This window comes from Xyrauchen texanus, chromosome 43, assembly GCF_025860055.1.
Source record: "Xyrauchen texanus isolate HMW12.3.18 chromosome 43, RBS_HiC_50CHRs, whole genome shotgun sequence".
Classification (NCBI taxonomy): Eukaryota; Metazoa; Chordata; class Actinopteri; order Cypriniformes; family Catostomidae; genus Xyrauchen; species Xyrauchen texanus.
In genome coordinates, this window is record NC_068318.1 from 10,238,321 (window position 1) to 10,254,867 (window position 16,547).

At 41.7% G+C, this 16,547-nt stretch overlaps 1 protein-coding gene across 1 annotated transcript; it reads left to right on the top strand.

Moving 5' to 3' along the window:
* Positions 1-4,830: 4,830 nt before the first annotated feature.
* Positions 4,831-14,844, top strand: LOC127636134 (annexin A3-like). The gene is made up of 14 exons (XM_052116543.1): positions 4,831-4,903; positions 5,243-5,285; positions 5,434-5,481; positions 6,743-6,830; positions 7,006-7,100; positions 7,195-7,308; positions 7,477-7,567; positions 7,673-7,752; positions 7,857-7,913; positions 9,676-9,769; positions 9,914-10,009; positions 11,944-12,002; positions 12,155-12,277; positions 14,476-14,844. The coding sequence occupies exons 2-14, from the start codon at positions 5,271-5,273 to the stop codon at positions 14,539-14,541; spliced, it is 1,026 nt and encodes a 341-aa protein (XP_051972503.1). The 5' UTR covers positions 4,831-4,903; positions 5,243-5,270; the 3' UTR covers positions 14,542-14,844.
* The last annotated feature ends 1,703 nt before the right edge of the window (positions 14,845-16,547 follow it).

Consider the following 16,547-nt stretch of genomic DNA (forward strand, 5'->3'; position numbering starts at 1 on the left):
GGTAGTACTGTGTACTGGTATGACTGTCCCTCGAAAGCTGAATCTCAGAAAAGGCCTGTGATGAGGCGCTATCGGAATGTGAAAGTAAGCGTCTTTCAAATCCACTGATAGAAACCAATCCCCGGGGCGAACTTGCGCGAGGATATGTTTGGTTGTTAACATTCTGAACGAGCGAATCATTAAAGCTTTGTTCAGATGTCTGAGATCTAGGATGGGGCGGAGGCCACCGTCCTTTTTCGGGACGAGAAAATGGCGGCTTTAAAAACCCGCCTCGCTCATAGAGGAACAGTTTCTATAGCGCCCTTCTCTATCAGTTTGAGCACCTTGGTGCGTAGAACATGTGACACATCTTTCCTCACTTTCGTCTCGACCACCGCTGAAAAGCGGGGTGGTCTGCGAGCGAATTGAAGTGAGTAACCGTGTTTTATTATGTTCAAAACCCATTTTGGCATGTCGGGGATTTTTGCTCACACAGATATGGGCTGAATGTTGGCTGGGGGCGTGTCGCAGTGACGTATGGGCCCCACCGGCAAATTGCCTTGTGCTAACACTGAGTTTACAGCTCCCAGAGGCGCAGGTGCGCGCTGAGCAGCCGTGTTGAGTGCCGAGTGCAGGGGTGCGTGTGAGCTTACAGGCACGCACGCTATCTCCGTAATGCTCGCATCGTGAGCTGGAGAAATGTTTGAAAACTGTATAGACAGTGTTTACAGGTGGGGGTGCATACATTGTAATAGGCACGCGTGCCACTTTCATAAAGCTTCCCGCTCTTAGCGGGGAGTTTCTTGGCTCGCGCGTCGCATCTGTGATGCTTGCGGCATGAGACAGAGAACTGTTTGAAACTGTATGTGCAGCGCTTATGGGTGGGGGTGCATCTACTGTAGTAGGCACGCGCGCCACTTTCATAAAGCCTCCCGCCATGGGCGGGTGTTTTTGGCCATGCATACAGTGTTTGTAACTGTGGGAATGCGCACTTTAGTGTGGACACGTGACCCCTTAGTAACACAGGCAGAAAATGTGCTAACACTGAGCTTACAGCTCTCAGAGGCGCGGGCGCGTGCTGAGCAGCTGTGTTGAGTGCCGAGTGCAGGGGTGCGTGTGAGATTACAGGCACGCGTGCTATCTCCGTAATGCTTGCAGCCAGAGAAATGTTTGAAACTGTATAGACAGTGTTTACAGGTGGGGGCGCATACATTGTAATAGGCACGCGTGCCACTTTCATAAAGCTTCCCGCTCTTAGCGGGGAGTTTCTTGGCTCGCGCGTCACATCTGTGATGCTCGCGACATGAGCCAGAGAATTGTTTGAAACTGTATGGGCAGCGCTTATGGGTGGGGGTGCATATACTGTAGAAGGCACCCACGCCACTTACATAAAGCCTCCCGCTCACGGCGGGGTGTTTTTGGTCATGCATACAGTGTTTGTAACTGTGGGAGTGCGCACTTTAGTGTGGACACGTGACCCCTTAGTGACACAGGCAGAAAATGTGCTAACACTGAGCTTAAAGCTCTCAGAGGTGCGGGCGCGTGCTGAGCAGCTTTGTTGAGTGCAGGGGTGCGTGTGAGATTACAGGCACGCGCGCTATCTCCGTAATGCTCGCAGCAAGAGCCGGAGAAATGTTTGAAACGACAGTGTTTACGGGTGGGGGTGCATACATTGTAATAGGCACGCCGCCACTTCCATAAAGCTTCCCGCTCTTAGCGGGAGTTTCTTGGCTCGTGCGTTGCATCTGTGATGCTCGCGGCGTGAGCCAGAGATCTGTTTGGAACTGTATGGGCAGCGCTTATGGGTGGGGGTGCATCTACTGTGGTAGGCACGCCGCCACTTTCATAAAGCCTCCCGCTAGCGGCGGGTTTTTGGCCATGCATACAGTGTTTGTGTGTAGGGGTGCGTGCAGGACAGCAGGCACGCGGCTACATTTATAGTATTTCCCGCTTTTACTGGGGAAGTGTTTATAACTGTGGGAACAGTGCTTGTGTGTAGTGGTACATACATGACAATAGGCACACGATCTACATTTATGGGGCGTCCAGCTCGAGCTGGGAAAGTATTCGGCACTGTTTGGACAGTATTGATATGTGGGAGTGCGACTTTAGTGTGGACACGTGACTCCTTAGTGACACAAGCAGAAAATGACTCTTGTGATTTCTGTGTGTTGCCGCTAAAACGGCGTTTGATTGCAGGTGAGCGAAGTTCTGTGACTGGCCCATTGACTGCTGTACAGACATTTCCAGCCGCCTGTAAGGGGACTGGGTAATGTTTTACACGCTTTGCTCGCTGCAGTGAAGCGTTCAGCTGAACTCTCTTACCGCGCTGGTGCCCGTGCTCGTGTCCGCTAATGTCGACGGCATGGGGTCGAAGCGTCGAGCCCGCCAGTCGTCGGATGCAGCGCCAATTGGAAAGGCTGTCATCCTTTTCACCGTCGTCCCCTGGCGCGCCGAACGAGATGAGACCCACCGCTCTGTTGGAGGGGTGCTGGTCCGTCTGCGTGAATTGGACTGGCGGCAGGGAGTTCTCGGGTGGTGGTGAAGCACGCAGGGACTGGCCCGGCGTGACGTCACTGAAGTCCGCGTGCTCTGGCGGCCTCCGTGAGCGGCGCTTTTTCTTGCGCGGCTCGAACAGAGGGGATGGCAGCACGGTGGTAGCAGTCTCGTTCGTGGCGAAGGCGGCGAAGCGAGCGCGCGGCTCATTGAGGCCCAGGGAGTCACATTCGGGGCATCCGCCTCGAGTGAAAGCAGCTTCTGCGTGGTCAGGTCCCAGGCAGCGAGTGCAGATAATGTGACGGCCCCTGTCAGGAAGAAGGCCTCTGCATGAGGCACAGGTCGAAGGCATTTGGAACAACGCCTCGAATTTGCTCTTTTACTAAATACAAAAGTGTCACAAAGGCGGAACACTTGCAAAGTAGCTTAGTAAAAAGGATATAGTGATGCGCGCCGGATGGCGTAGCAGAAGGCTTCGAAGGCGGCTGAAGGCGCCGGCGTCCTCTTAGCAGTCCTGCTGTAGGCTTGTCAACGGCGGGCGAAAGACTCCAACAATCCGGAGGATCCAGCGAAGAGGAGGTCTTCGCTGAAGGAGATTAAGGGGGCTTTCACACTAGCACTTTTGGTGCACACCCCGGTTCGAATGACGTCAGAGTTTGGTTCGTTTGGATGATGTGAACGCTGTCTTCCGAACTCGGGTGCGCACCCACGAACCGTACTCTAGTCCGCTTAAAATGGTGGTCTGGAGTGCGGTTCATGTGACTCAGCGGTTCGCTGCTGATATGAACGCAATCGAACCAAACCGCGGAAGTGAACCGCTATTGATGACGTATAATGTGGTTGTCAGTCTCACACGCGTCACTTTCAAAATGAGCGGAAAGGGTTTACTTTCGTGCGTGTGTGCGGCGCGCGTGTGTGCGCGCGCGTGTATACACTTACCTTGACGAAAAGCGGGATTGACGCACACGCACTGCAAGCAGAGAGATGATTTCTGCTTGCCTTCGCAAAAATTGTCTTCGGCGGACAGCCCGCTGTCTTTTGAACGATTTCAGTATTTTTGCGGCAGACATACGCAAGTGTGTTTCTGTATCTTGATGTTGAAAACAAAACCAAAGGTTAAAAAAAAGAAGAACAAATGTGAACCGAGCAAGTCTATTCATTGAATTCTGAAGCCTTTTCATTTCGCGGTTATCAAGCAACACGATTACGCACCAGCTGCAGCTTGATGACGCAAGCGTACTGCGGTTCGGATACAAATATATAATGTGAACACAGTCCATCGGGGGCAGGGGGTAGGGGGGAGCAATCGAACTCGGGTTTGGAACAGGCAATCGAACCAAGTGTGAAAGCCCCCTAAATCTAAAGGGACTCGTATGACGGCGTGCCCATTATATAGCCTGGCTATGCTAATTTCGGCGGGCTCTGAGCGCGCGAACGCGAGGCGCGCGCCCATTGGTCGCGCGTTCAGATTCGCCCCGTCATTGGTTCGAGCAGTTGCCGCAGCACAGCCAATGACCGAGCTGCCTCGCTCACTACTGTCTGCTGTGCAGCTGCAATGCGTTTTACATAAAGACTTCAATATTTCTCGAGAAACTGAGTTTTCCCATAGCGTAAGCTACTTACGCAATAGGAGAGACCTCTCGATAGGGAAACATAAAAATCTGCTTTTGATCCATGCCAAGTCACAGGAAAAGTCCATACAGGTCTGAAGACAGCAGAAATATGACCAAATTGAACGTTCATGGACATATAAAGATATTTAATCCACGAGTCTGGTGTGTGAACGCTACATCACCATAAACATCTCTCTTTCATAAGTTACAAATGTCTTTGTGTTGTTTTTTTGGTCTGATTTAGTCACAGTGTTCATGTCTAAGATAAACCCGTCTGTATGAATGTAAGTGCTTCATTTCATTCTTGAAGAAGGTTTTTGTGGCATCGCAAGGTATATGAATATGAAACAGGACTTAATAGGATCACTGCACATAATGGGAGACAAAGTGTCCTGTGGCCCAAAATGTCGACTCACCACTACTTAAATGTGTAGTTTGTGTTTCAACTAATATCCTGCAGATGATTATTTTTTTAATTTTTTTTTTTGTGGTGTAGGTTATTTAACAAAACACTATGATATGCTCCAGTCACATGCAACTTCAGTCAGCAGAAATACATTTTGATCGAGTTTATCACACACTCAAATAGCAAATAGCGGGTAAGATTGCATGACCAGAATGTTGTTCATTGACTGCACATTACTATCAGATATTGTAAAAGGATGTAGCGAAACGTTAAATTCGTGTGTCTGGGCTAGAGTCCAAGCTCATGATCTCATATTGATCTCATATCCTCTGGGTTTGTTTGGGCGTAGTCAAAGATAGATTGTGAAAGGTGTGGCTTGTAGTGAGTGGACGGAGACGTTTTAGCAAAGGTAAAGTTGAAAGTTTTGTTGCATTATTTATTAAACCTCTTGTTATCTCATCATGGACTCGGAGCTACCAAGATTGTCGTATTGATGTTCAGTGTGTTACGATGTGTGTTCTATTATTCTAAAGTAAATCAGACGCGACACATAACATCCGTTGTTTAGCGGATCTTGTGACGCTGTCGTGAATCGCCAGGAAAGTTTCATAATGAAGAGGCTTTACGACATGCATCTGGATCTTATACTCAATTTTGACCGTTTCAAAAATCCTCATTAGTACGTAAAGAATGCGCAGTGCTGTATATATTAAATATGACAAATATATAATTTCATATCTGTTTACAGGAACCGATACCACCCACAAATATCAGGAATGTCTTCAGTATGGGTCAGTAGAAAATGGTACCCTCCCCACAGATAAAGTGACACTACTCTTTGTTCCAGTATCCATATTTAAATTTCTTCTTCTTGAAAGTATTATTTACTAAAGATAATTGTACATTCAGAATATTGAATTCTTTCTATATCATTTTCAGGATGATTTGGACCTTCTATTGGAGTCCCCATCCTCCTTGACTGTAACTGTAAGTGTATCACCCTTCAGATGTGTGTGGCTTTCTCATACAGAACACAAATAAATATATTTAGAAGTATGTCTCAGATCTGTTGGTCAAATATGACTATTTTTCAGTGCACATCTTGCCATTGCTGTATCTAGGCAGGATCATGATTTGAAGTTTGACGCTTGCACAGAGAGCTTGATGGCGCAAGGAATTGTAATCGATAGGGGTGAAACGATTCACTCTTCTCACGGTTCAGTTCTGTTCACGATACTGATCTCATGGTTCGGTTCACGATACTGATCTCACGGTTCGGTTCACGATTCTTTAAACTAAGCCTGAATCAAGAAAATGTCAGATTTATTTTTGTATTTTATTATTAGTTTAAAGACATTTGCAAAACAGTAAATTTCCTTTAAAATGTAGCTAAAAGTACTGTTCTCAAAAGTGCTAAATGATCCATCAGTGATGAACTGTTACATAAAGTCAGCTTAAAACAGGACAATGGTGACGCCAAAGGAAATATTAGATAATAATTCTGCTTACTGAAAATACAGAATTATGTTAGATACATATGCTGCTTACAAACTGTTACTGATTACATACATTTAAAATATTTTACATTCAAATTGTAGATCTGAATATTATTTTCAAAAATACATATTTAAAGGGAGTTTATGCTCAAATCAGACATGACAATTGATATTAGGATTATTCCCCCATAACATTATTATACATAACATTCATTGTTATATACAGTAGATTAATATAGCACTATCATTAAACCTATGTAAACTTTAAATTAATATCTCTCACAGTCAGCGCAGATCCCTCGTGCTGGAAAATTCTTCAGTTTTAGTTTTTGCCGTTTCAGCCAATCTCATCATACGACACCTGTGGCTGCTAGTGTGCAATCATATTTTAGAGCTCCTTGTGTATTTTAGAGTAATATTTTGGTCTGTTCTCACCCAAATCTGATTGGATTGCTTCAGAAGATATGGATTAAACCACTGGAGTCATCTGGATTACATTTATGCTGCCTTTAAGTTCTTTTTGGAGCTTAAGTTTTGGTCAACATTCACTTGCATTGAACAGACATACAGAGCTGAGATATTCTTTTAAATATCTTAAAGATTTAAAGAAAGTTATACACATATGGGATGGCATGAGGGTGAGTGAATGATGAGAGAGATTACATTTTTGTGTGAACTTACCCTTTAATATTGTCCTTCTGAATTGAACAATCATTTTTGTTGAAATAATCTTGATCAATGTCTTATTTTAGTCAACAACACGTGGCACTATTAAAGAAAAGCCAGGCTTTAACCCAAGCGAGGATGCTGCTGCTTTAAGGAAAGCTATAGAGGGCATTGGTAAGACAAGAACTAATGTTAGAGGTGTGGTTAGATTTCTTTAGAGAAGTTACTGTGCACACGTTCATCTGATGTGTTGAAATCCATTTTTTTTCTATTGGCTGGCTCTCAATGTCCTTATGTCATAATAAGGCACTGTGTGTGTAAATGTATGTTTGCATTTGTAATACTTCAGGCACCACTGAAAAGACTATTATTGACATTCTGACTCAAAGGAGCAATGCCCAGCGCCAGCTCATCTGTAAATCCTATAAGGAGGCTACAGGAAGGGTAAAACCACCATTTCTTGTACTGTAAATTTAACACATACCAGTACTACATTTACAAGTGATATTCAAAAACACTCTTATGTTTTTATTCTCAGACTTTGTGCGATGACTTGGAAGGTGACACTCGTGGAGATTTTGAAGATATTTTGGTGGCCCTGATCACTCCTCCTGCAAAGTTTGACTGCCAAGAATTTATACGGGCAATAAAAGTAAACAATCTTTCTTTTCCATATTTGCAAAAATATTGGAGGTTTTGATGACATTTTGTTGCTTTGACTGTAACCCCTGCTGAGCATGACTGATAACAGTTTTAGATAGGCAATACATATCTTGCTACAGACCAAGATAAAGCAATTGAAGTTGTCTTTGCAATGCAGGGAGCTGGCACCAATGAAAGCGTTTTAATTGAACTGTTTGCATCACGCTCCAACCATCAAATCAAGGCTCTGTGTGAAGCATATCTGGCGGGTTTGTATCTCATCAGATTTACTTTTAACTTACCTCACATCTATTTCACCAAAAAGCTTTAAAAAAAGATTTTACAATAATTATCAATTGTAATCTATTTTTCAGAAACTGGAAGATCTCTAATTCATGACCTTAAATCAGAGGTGTCGGGGGACTTTGAAAATGCCTTGTTGATCCTTGCAGAGGTTTATTAAAATACATTTTTCCCTGTCCTGCATCATATTTGAATGAATTCAAATGAGTTGTGCAGTCATCTTGCTTACACATTGTTTATCTCTCTAACTAAAAGGGCAAGAGGGACGAGAATACAAATGTGGATGTGGCAAAAGCTAAAGAGGATGCCAAGGTGAAGTAAACACTATTTAATTTTTTGGCAGACTTTTACACTACCAGTCAAAAGTTTGGGCACACTTGACTGAATAAATGCATGAAATTAGAAGACATATTGAAAATGTATTTATATATTCTAATTTGTTTACCAAACTGAATTGGACCGAATAGTGAAGGAAAAGCAGCTAACAAGTGCCAAGCATACATGGGAACTCCTTCAATACTGTTTAAAAGGTTTCGAGGCATGACATAGGCTATGTGGTGCGTGAGCAAGAGACTGACACAGTGTTTGGCGTCAAGCCTCAGAGAGGCATTTATTGAAAACAATAATAAACATAAAAGGGTTGTCTTGAATTATTGGGAGTGTCCAGAGGAGGATCCAGGATGTGGCAGGGTCCGGCGGCTGCACGCACTCCCCTCATTGGTTCGTGGCGTGTGGGGCCGTGGCTTCCTCTGCGGCATGTCTTCCCAATAGGGATGGGCGATACCACTTATTTTCTTTTCGATCCGATACCAATAATTTGAAGTCCAATATCGTTGCTATCGATACCAATACCAATACTACTTTTAACCTGATTTTTTTGTGATTTCTTGGGATAAAATGGTTAATAAAAATATAATTTTAAGTCATAATTCATAATTATTATAATTCAAAATATAATTTTTACATTTGTGAGCCTAAACAGAAAATTATTAGACTTCTGTTTTGTTTACCCCTACAAAAATGAACCATGGTTTCACTACAGTGACTATATTTAAACAATAGTATTTAGTTAAACCATAGTTACCACACAATTAACTATGGTTACTACTACAATATTACTGTAGTAAAACCAGCAATACTTTAGGATCGATCCGCCCATACCTACCTCCCAGGGCTGTGGTGCATGTTAGGGAAAAGTGGCCCAGCATCTGTGCCCATTGGCCACGACATGTGCTTCAGTCCCCCCAGCGTCGCATCTAGGTTTAGGACTAAACTGCTAGTGTGAAAGCAATTCGCACCGTGGGTCCAACACGCATCAAAGGGGGCTTTCACACTGGCAGTTTAGTCAGTTTAACAGAGCACAGTTCTCATGAAAAGTTTTAAAAAGTTACCCCATGTGACTCTACCCTCCCTAGCAACCGGGCCAATTTGGTTGCTTAGGAGACCTGGCTGGAGTCACTCAGCACAAGCTGGATTCGAACTTGCTACTCCAGGAGTGGTAGTCAGTGTCAGTACACGCCCAGACCCCATCTTTGATTTTTAATGGGAATGACAATGAGACTGTGACGGATAGACTTACCAGCTCTTCAATCGCACGAACGGTATAAAGCTGTATTAAGCTCCTAGATCACATCTGATTTTCCATAACTCATGTTGTCTGGAGTCCTTTGTACACTGAATGTTCTTGGACAAATATTTTGTCAATGTTTTGTCCACGGAATGATCCAAAAACACTTTAAACTGCAGTTCAGCCCACTGAAGAGACTATAAGTCTATCCCTCACAGCCTCGTTGTCATTCCCATTAAAAATCAAAGATGGCACTAGCGTGAATAAGGTCTATGACTCAACTAAGTGTTGCTACCTTGTGGACCCACTATTTACTGCAAGTAATTAAAGGCGCATGCACACACGTTCAGAACGCGTGCCTTTAAAAAAAACAACTGCGTCCTGTACGCAGACACTTAGCGTTCGCGTCTTACTAAAGTATACTTTGAGGTTAAGGGAGGGCATTGCCCCCAGTTATCCCCCATTGCAACCATGAAGCTGATCTCAAGTTCTCTTTATACTTTACAGATCTTGTATGAGGCAGGAGAGAAGAAGTGGGGAACAGACGAGAGCAAGTTTATCGACATCCTCTGCCACAGGAGTGTTCCTCAGCTCAGACAAAGTACGACTTGATTAGGCAGCAAGTTTTCTGTACAGAATTGCATTTTTGTTTGGACAAATGTGTTCAAACTGTTAACCAAATGTGAATGAGTACTTGTGAGAATACATATGAGAACTATATGCTTGTTCTTTCATTGTGTCTTAGCTCTGGTTGAGTACAAGAGTGTGAGTGGAAAAACCCTGCAGGAGAGCATTGAGAAGGAAATGTCTGGAAGACTGGAGGATATTCTTGTGGCTACAGGTGATATTATAAGTTTATTTTATAGTTAACCACTATTTTACTTGCTTATACTTTCAGTTAGGGATTTGAATAAACCCCTAATCTAAGTATTAAAACCATATAAAACCATCATATTTGATAAATGATTTTCTACTTCATCAATGTAATACTTGGCTGAAAAACCTGTTGTGTGCAATGTACTAGATGTCTACTGTGTCCTGCTGAAAGTTTCTGTGCTCCTCTGGAAGTAGAAGACCTTGTAATATTATTTCCACCCTTGTATTGTGATGTGCATGCCTGTTTGTGCAATTGTGATTTGCTGTGAAATCCTCGCTGATTTTAATGAAGTTAAAGTAACAATAATTTTTACAGCATATTGTTACTGATATTTCAAGTTGAGTGTTTGCTGAACTGAAGCAACTTGTGCTTGCTTAAAATTTTGTAAATTATTTTATGGAAATACTTTTTTTAGGTCTATCGCTGAATCATAATTACAGTCTATTCATGCCCACCACACACACAAAAAAAAAAGAGCTTTGAAAATACTGAAATATATATTTTTATTAGATATATTTAAAGTGGGAACTGATCATGAATTTTCCTTTGCGCAGCCTGCTTTGTTATTATCAATAACACATTCTGAATCTCTTGACACCCAGATATTTTTATTTTTTTTATTAAATGTCAATATAGTGTTTGGGCATAAAAACGTAATTGTTTTTTGAAAAACTATTTCATTCATAAAAAAAACATTGTATTTGATGTGCTCAATTGTAATGTCATGACATTTCTATATAGACCAAGGAAAGGAAGTTGTCTTGGCCAAACTCCAGAACATTTGGTATCTCTTGAAAAACACAGGGAGTTCTTTTAATAATCTTTTTAGACCCCTAAGCGAAACTCAGTAAACAAAAGTAATTTACAAATATTAATTGCTGGGTGTCTGAAGGATAATAAATGTCGTTTAAAGCCTCATGTATCAAATATGATTAAAAATAAATAAATCACTTCACATTTTTATGTATAGGTAAAAAAAAACAGCTCCATTTAAAAAAATAAAAAAGGAGAAATTTCTTATTATTTCATAATAGTGATTGACCGATATATCAGCCTACCGATTAATCACCCAATATTTGGCCATTTTGCGATTATTGGCATCGATCGATATCCAAGACCTCGCTCTCAGAGCTACGAAGGTCACAGCGCAAGCACTCGGGCGCGGTGATGGCCACCCTCGGAAGACTTAAGCAGTCTACCACCTGCAGTCGTAGACACGATCAACCAAGCCAGAGCTCCCTCTACCAGGCAGCTTTATGCCCTCAAGTGGCGTCTGTTCGCAAATTGGTGTTCTTCCAGTTCCAAAGACCTGCAGGGATGCGCAGTTCGGTCAGTGCTTTCATTCCTGCAGGAAAGGTTGGAGGGGAGGCTGTCCCCCACCATCTTGAAGGTGTATGTCTCTCTTATCGCAGCCCACCACGATGCAGTGAATGGCAAGTCCCTTTGTAAGCACGACCTGATTATCAGGTCCCCCTGCCAGCAGTACACGTGTCACCTGTGCAAAAACCTGACTAAACAGACACACACCCGCTTCCCTTTATAACCGGATGTCCGGGGGCGGGACATGCAAATTCTGTCTACCAATTTCACATTGGCCTTTTCTCAAGTTCAGAGGTACGTGAGGCTCCCAAGGAAGACCCCTTGTGTCACTACAATCGACACAACATCTTGTTCCCTCCATCAGGGAACAGAGGTTACAACAGTTACCATGACGATACTTTACTAAGTGATTGTACTGTACTCATAGACTATCATAGAGACTAGTGCAAGGATTTTTTGACTTGGGACTGTAAATAACCACCCAAATCACCCTAGCATTGTGGTGGCATGTTGTGGGTAAGCAGCACTTACATTTAAGTAAGTTCAAGTAAGATTTAACAAATGTTTCCCTCCTTTAGTTAAATGTGTTAAGAGTGTCCCAGCTTACCTTGCAGAGCGGCTGTATAAAAGCATGAAGGTTAGATCTTTATATTCTCATATATTTAGCACCTTACTGTTGAATTATATAATAAGGCAAAGACCCAAAACTAAAAAACATGATTTCATTTTACTATCAACACCAGCAAGCAGACCTTTTTAGAAGAAATGCTGTATTCTTATTTCTTTCAGGGTGCTGGCACTACTGAATCCACCCTAGCTAGAATCATAGTGAGCAGATCAGAGATTGACTTGCAGGACATCAAGGCTGAATATAAGAAGCTGTTTGGCAGTTCTTTATACTCTGCCATTGAGGTAAGAAGCATTAAATGTGAACTTTGAACAACATCAAAATTATATAATTCTTTTAATGCTTTTAAAAATACTATTATAAAACTAAATACTTTAGTTTCGTTTTTTTAAATCATGTCCTGCTTTTATAAGTGTATGATAATAACTGCTTACTTGCTTCTCTTTATTGTTTTAACTGATTACCTGAATGCAAATGCCTCTGTCTCCTAACTGGTTGCAGTCTGAGATAGGCGGTTACTATGGGCCACTGTCTAAAGATGCTGCCTTCACTTGTTTTTACGAATGGACCCTTTTCAGATTTCCACTATTAAGCTTCAACGATTTTCCAAAGAGAAAAAATATATAGATTACAACAGTCAAAAGAAATATGCCAAATTTACTGTCACTCCCTCAGCAGCTGTTTTAAAAACCCAGTTGCAGCAGTTTAGTTTTTTTTTTGCCAGGGTATTATAACACAGAGAATAATTTTATAATTATTACTATTTATTAATACTATTATTAAATAATAATGATGCAGTGAAATTACAATTCTTGTCCGAAACTGAAAATACTGGAAACACTGGGCCAAAAAGCATAAATTATTATTTGAAATTAAAGTTTGTTTGTAATAATTAAATACATTCTAAATGATACATTACAGGTAAATTATATTATACATATTTAAGTGATAACACTTAGAAAACACATATCACTACCATAAAATTTAGGCTCTAAAAAGCGAGAGAGAGAGAGAGAGATTTTAGAGCCTAGATTTTATGCAATGGTGTGTGATATATATATATATATATATATATATATATATATATATATATATATATATATATATATATATATATATATATACATACAAAAGCTTTAGGCACTTAAGATGTTTTACAAAAGCATTTGTCTTCAGATGGTTATTTATATCTTCAGCTTTAGTGTGTCAACAGGAAATATAAATGTTAGACTCACAAACATTACTTTTGCAAATAGAAAAGATTAGAACAGAAGAACAGGGAGCCCTTGCAACAGATGTCATGGCCCCCACAGAGCCCCCACTGAACATCGTGTCAGTCTGAGATTACATAAAGAGACAGAAACAATTGAGCATAAATAGAAAGAAGAACTGTGGCAAATTCTCTAAGAAGCTTGGAACATCCTATCTGCCAACAACCAAGACAAACTGTGTCCAGGTGCACCTAGGAGAATTGGAATTGTTTTAAATGGAAAGGTGGTCACACCGAATATTGATTTAGCTTTTTGATGTTTACTGGATTTTGTATTATGTTAATTGATAAATAAAAACTATTTATGACATTTTATTTTTTACATCTGGCACCAACAAACTTGCTATGGTCCAAATAACTAAGATCTCATTTTCCCCCCATTCTGATGGTTGATATGAACATTAACTGAAGCTCATGACCCGTATCTGGGTTGATTCATGATTTTATGCACTGCACTGCTTCTACATGATTGGCTGATTAGATAATGGCATGGATGATTGTTGGTGCCAGATGAGCTGGTTTGAGTATTTCTGTAACTGTTGATCTCCTGGGATTTTCACACACAACAGTCTCTAGAATTTACTCAGAATGGTGACAAAAACAAAAAACATTGAACGGCAGTTCTGTGGACGGAAATGCCTTGTTGATGAGAGAAGTCAACAGAGAATGGCTAGACTGGTTTGAACTGACAAAGTCTATGGTAACTCATAGACCTCTTACCCCAAACTTGTGGTAAAAAAGCCCCTAGGGGGATAGACTGATATAGTGTCAATAGGGGCAATAGTTATAAGGCAAAATATAGGGCAACATTTTGAGACCGCAAGATGCTTTTTTTGAGTAACATATTAACATCATATTTGTTCAAAATAACCAATTCTGAAAATAGTGCACAATTTCCTGTTAATTTCAATCGCATTTGGCATTTCATAACATCTCAAGTACTGTGACTGATGTTCACTGTAAACTTATGAACTGCTAAACCTTAAGACATTAAGAGAATGCACGACCCTCCTTTGTGCTTTGAAATGAGTCAAAAATATTTAAGTAAAAGCCTCAAAATCTGTAATGGTTTACTGACATGTTCTAAGTGTTTAGCAAGGCACAATATTTCACCAGTTTACACCTGGACATGCATTGTATAAAGCAAAAATTCAAGTAACTTTCATGCAAGAAGTTACATTAATCATATTCTCTTCATTTTCTTTTTTGTAGTCTGAAACAGCAGGGGATTTTCGTCAGACCCTGCTGAAGATCCTTGGTGAAGATGGCAAAGCCTGAGCCAATCTAATACTATCTGACTGTAATATAAAATGTTTTCTCTCAAACAATATTATGTGAAGGCCACACAGTCAATGAATGTCTAAATATAACTTTAATAGACTTACAATACATCAAAATAGCTTTATGAAGTTGTTAGTGTTTTTTTGGTAAATTAACATAAATACCTGCATATTACAGATCACTCATATAGTTATTAGGTGTAATGAACTTTGCAATACCAAAATCTATATTTTGTTTGTATGTACACTGTGAGAAATTAATGACTGATGGTAACTGAAAAATAAACACTTTTCTAAACTCTTTCAGTGTGCAAGTATATCTTTAATCCAGTAGGTGGCAGTCAATTACATCTTTATGGTGAAATCTATTCAAAGATTTCAATGTTTTTATTTAAATTATGGCCATTTAAGCAACTGCTCATTTTGCAATGTCACTTAAATATAAGTAGGGTAACATTTGGTCTCAATTCAGATGCTAAAATTGGGATTTAATGTTAGATGACATACTTTCATCCTCATTTTGGGATTATTAATCCTCCAAAACAATGCAGATTGGCATGGGAGAGAGATCTTGCAGATGCTTGTAAACTCTACAGAAGGTTATTAGCCACTTTAGCCACAAACAGGTTTTAATTTGCCCTGGACAGGGTTTTCGCAGGTCTTAAATCGGAGCAAAAGGTCATGGCATTAAATGTTTATGAGGGATTGTTTTCTCGTTGCGTTTAAGTAGTGTGACCAGACGTCCCGTTTTTAAGGTGTCCCGACAGTTCTCTAAACAATGTAATTATCAGATTAAATGTATCTGGTTACCATGGCAATGACATCATGCGTTTTTTTTTTTTTTTTTTCTTCTTCTTTTTTTTTTAACCTTTTTAATGTAGTACAGTCATAGGGTCAAGAATTGGCTGGTTAGCAGGTCCCTGTTAGCAACTGCTGGAATTACACCACACAATGGCAAAAAGCATATTTCTCCATAGACAGGCATTCAAAAGTAGCTGTGTTTTATGACGAAATAAAACAATTTCAAAGAAACATTTCAATTTAAACGATTTTATTACATTATAGCACAGCGTCACCCTGTGACGGATTGTTTTTGAAGGGCTCTTAAAAGCGTGAAATTGATGTAGGTTTTACCCTCGATGGCGGGGCTGTCCACGGGTACACAGAGGTCCCAAAGAGCTCCCAAAATCCCCTTTGAGAGGTACCGTTGCCATGTGCAACGGGCACGCAGCCGCTGGCTCACCACGGCTGGGCTGGTACATCAACTGCCTAAAGTTGCAGACTGTACTTCTTGCCCTGCAGAGATTTCTCCCACCCTTTCAGGGCAAGCAGATCTCGATCTGCTCAGACAGCTCTGCGACTGTAGCATATATATCTCACCAAGGTGACTTTCGCTCTTGTCGCATGCCGCAACTCGCCCGCCATCTCCTCCTCTGGAGTCAGCAGCGGCTGAGGTCACTGCGTGCAACTCACATCCTGGGCAGCCTCAACACAACAGCAGACATGCTGTCACGATAGGCCACGGTCAGTAGAGAGTAGAGACTCCACCCCCAGGTGGTCAAGCTGGCTTAGAATCGATGGGGCGAAGCACAGGTAGTCCTGTTCGCCTCTCAGGAATCCTCCTGATGCCCGCTCTGATACTCCCTGACGGGAGTCCCCCTCTGGGCTGACGCGCTGGTACACAGCTGACCCCGGGGACTGCGCGAGTACGCTTTTTCCCCAGTGAGCCCTGGCGAATTCCCCTGAGGAAGGACCTTCTTTCTCAGGGATGGGGGACCCTCTGGCAATCACGCCCAGACCTCTGGAACCTCCACATCTGGCCCCTGGACGGGACGCGGTAGATCTAAGAAGTCTACCACCAGCCGTCGTATACACGATCACCCAAGCCAGAGCTCCCACTACCAGGCAGCTTTATGCCCTAAAGTGCAGTTTGTTCACAAATTGGTGTTCTTCCCGATCTGAGCACCCACAGATGTGACTGGACACTGCACCGACACTTGCTGA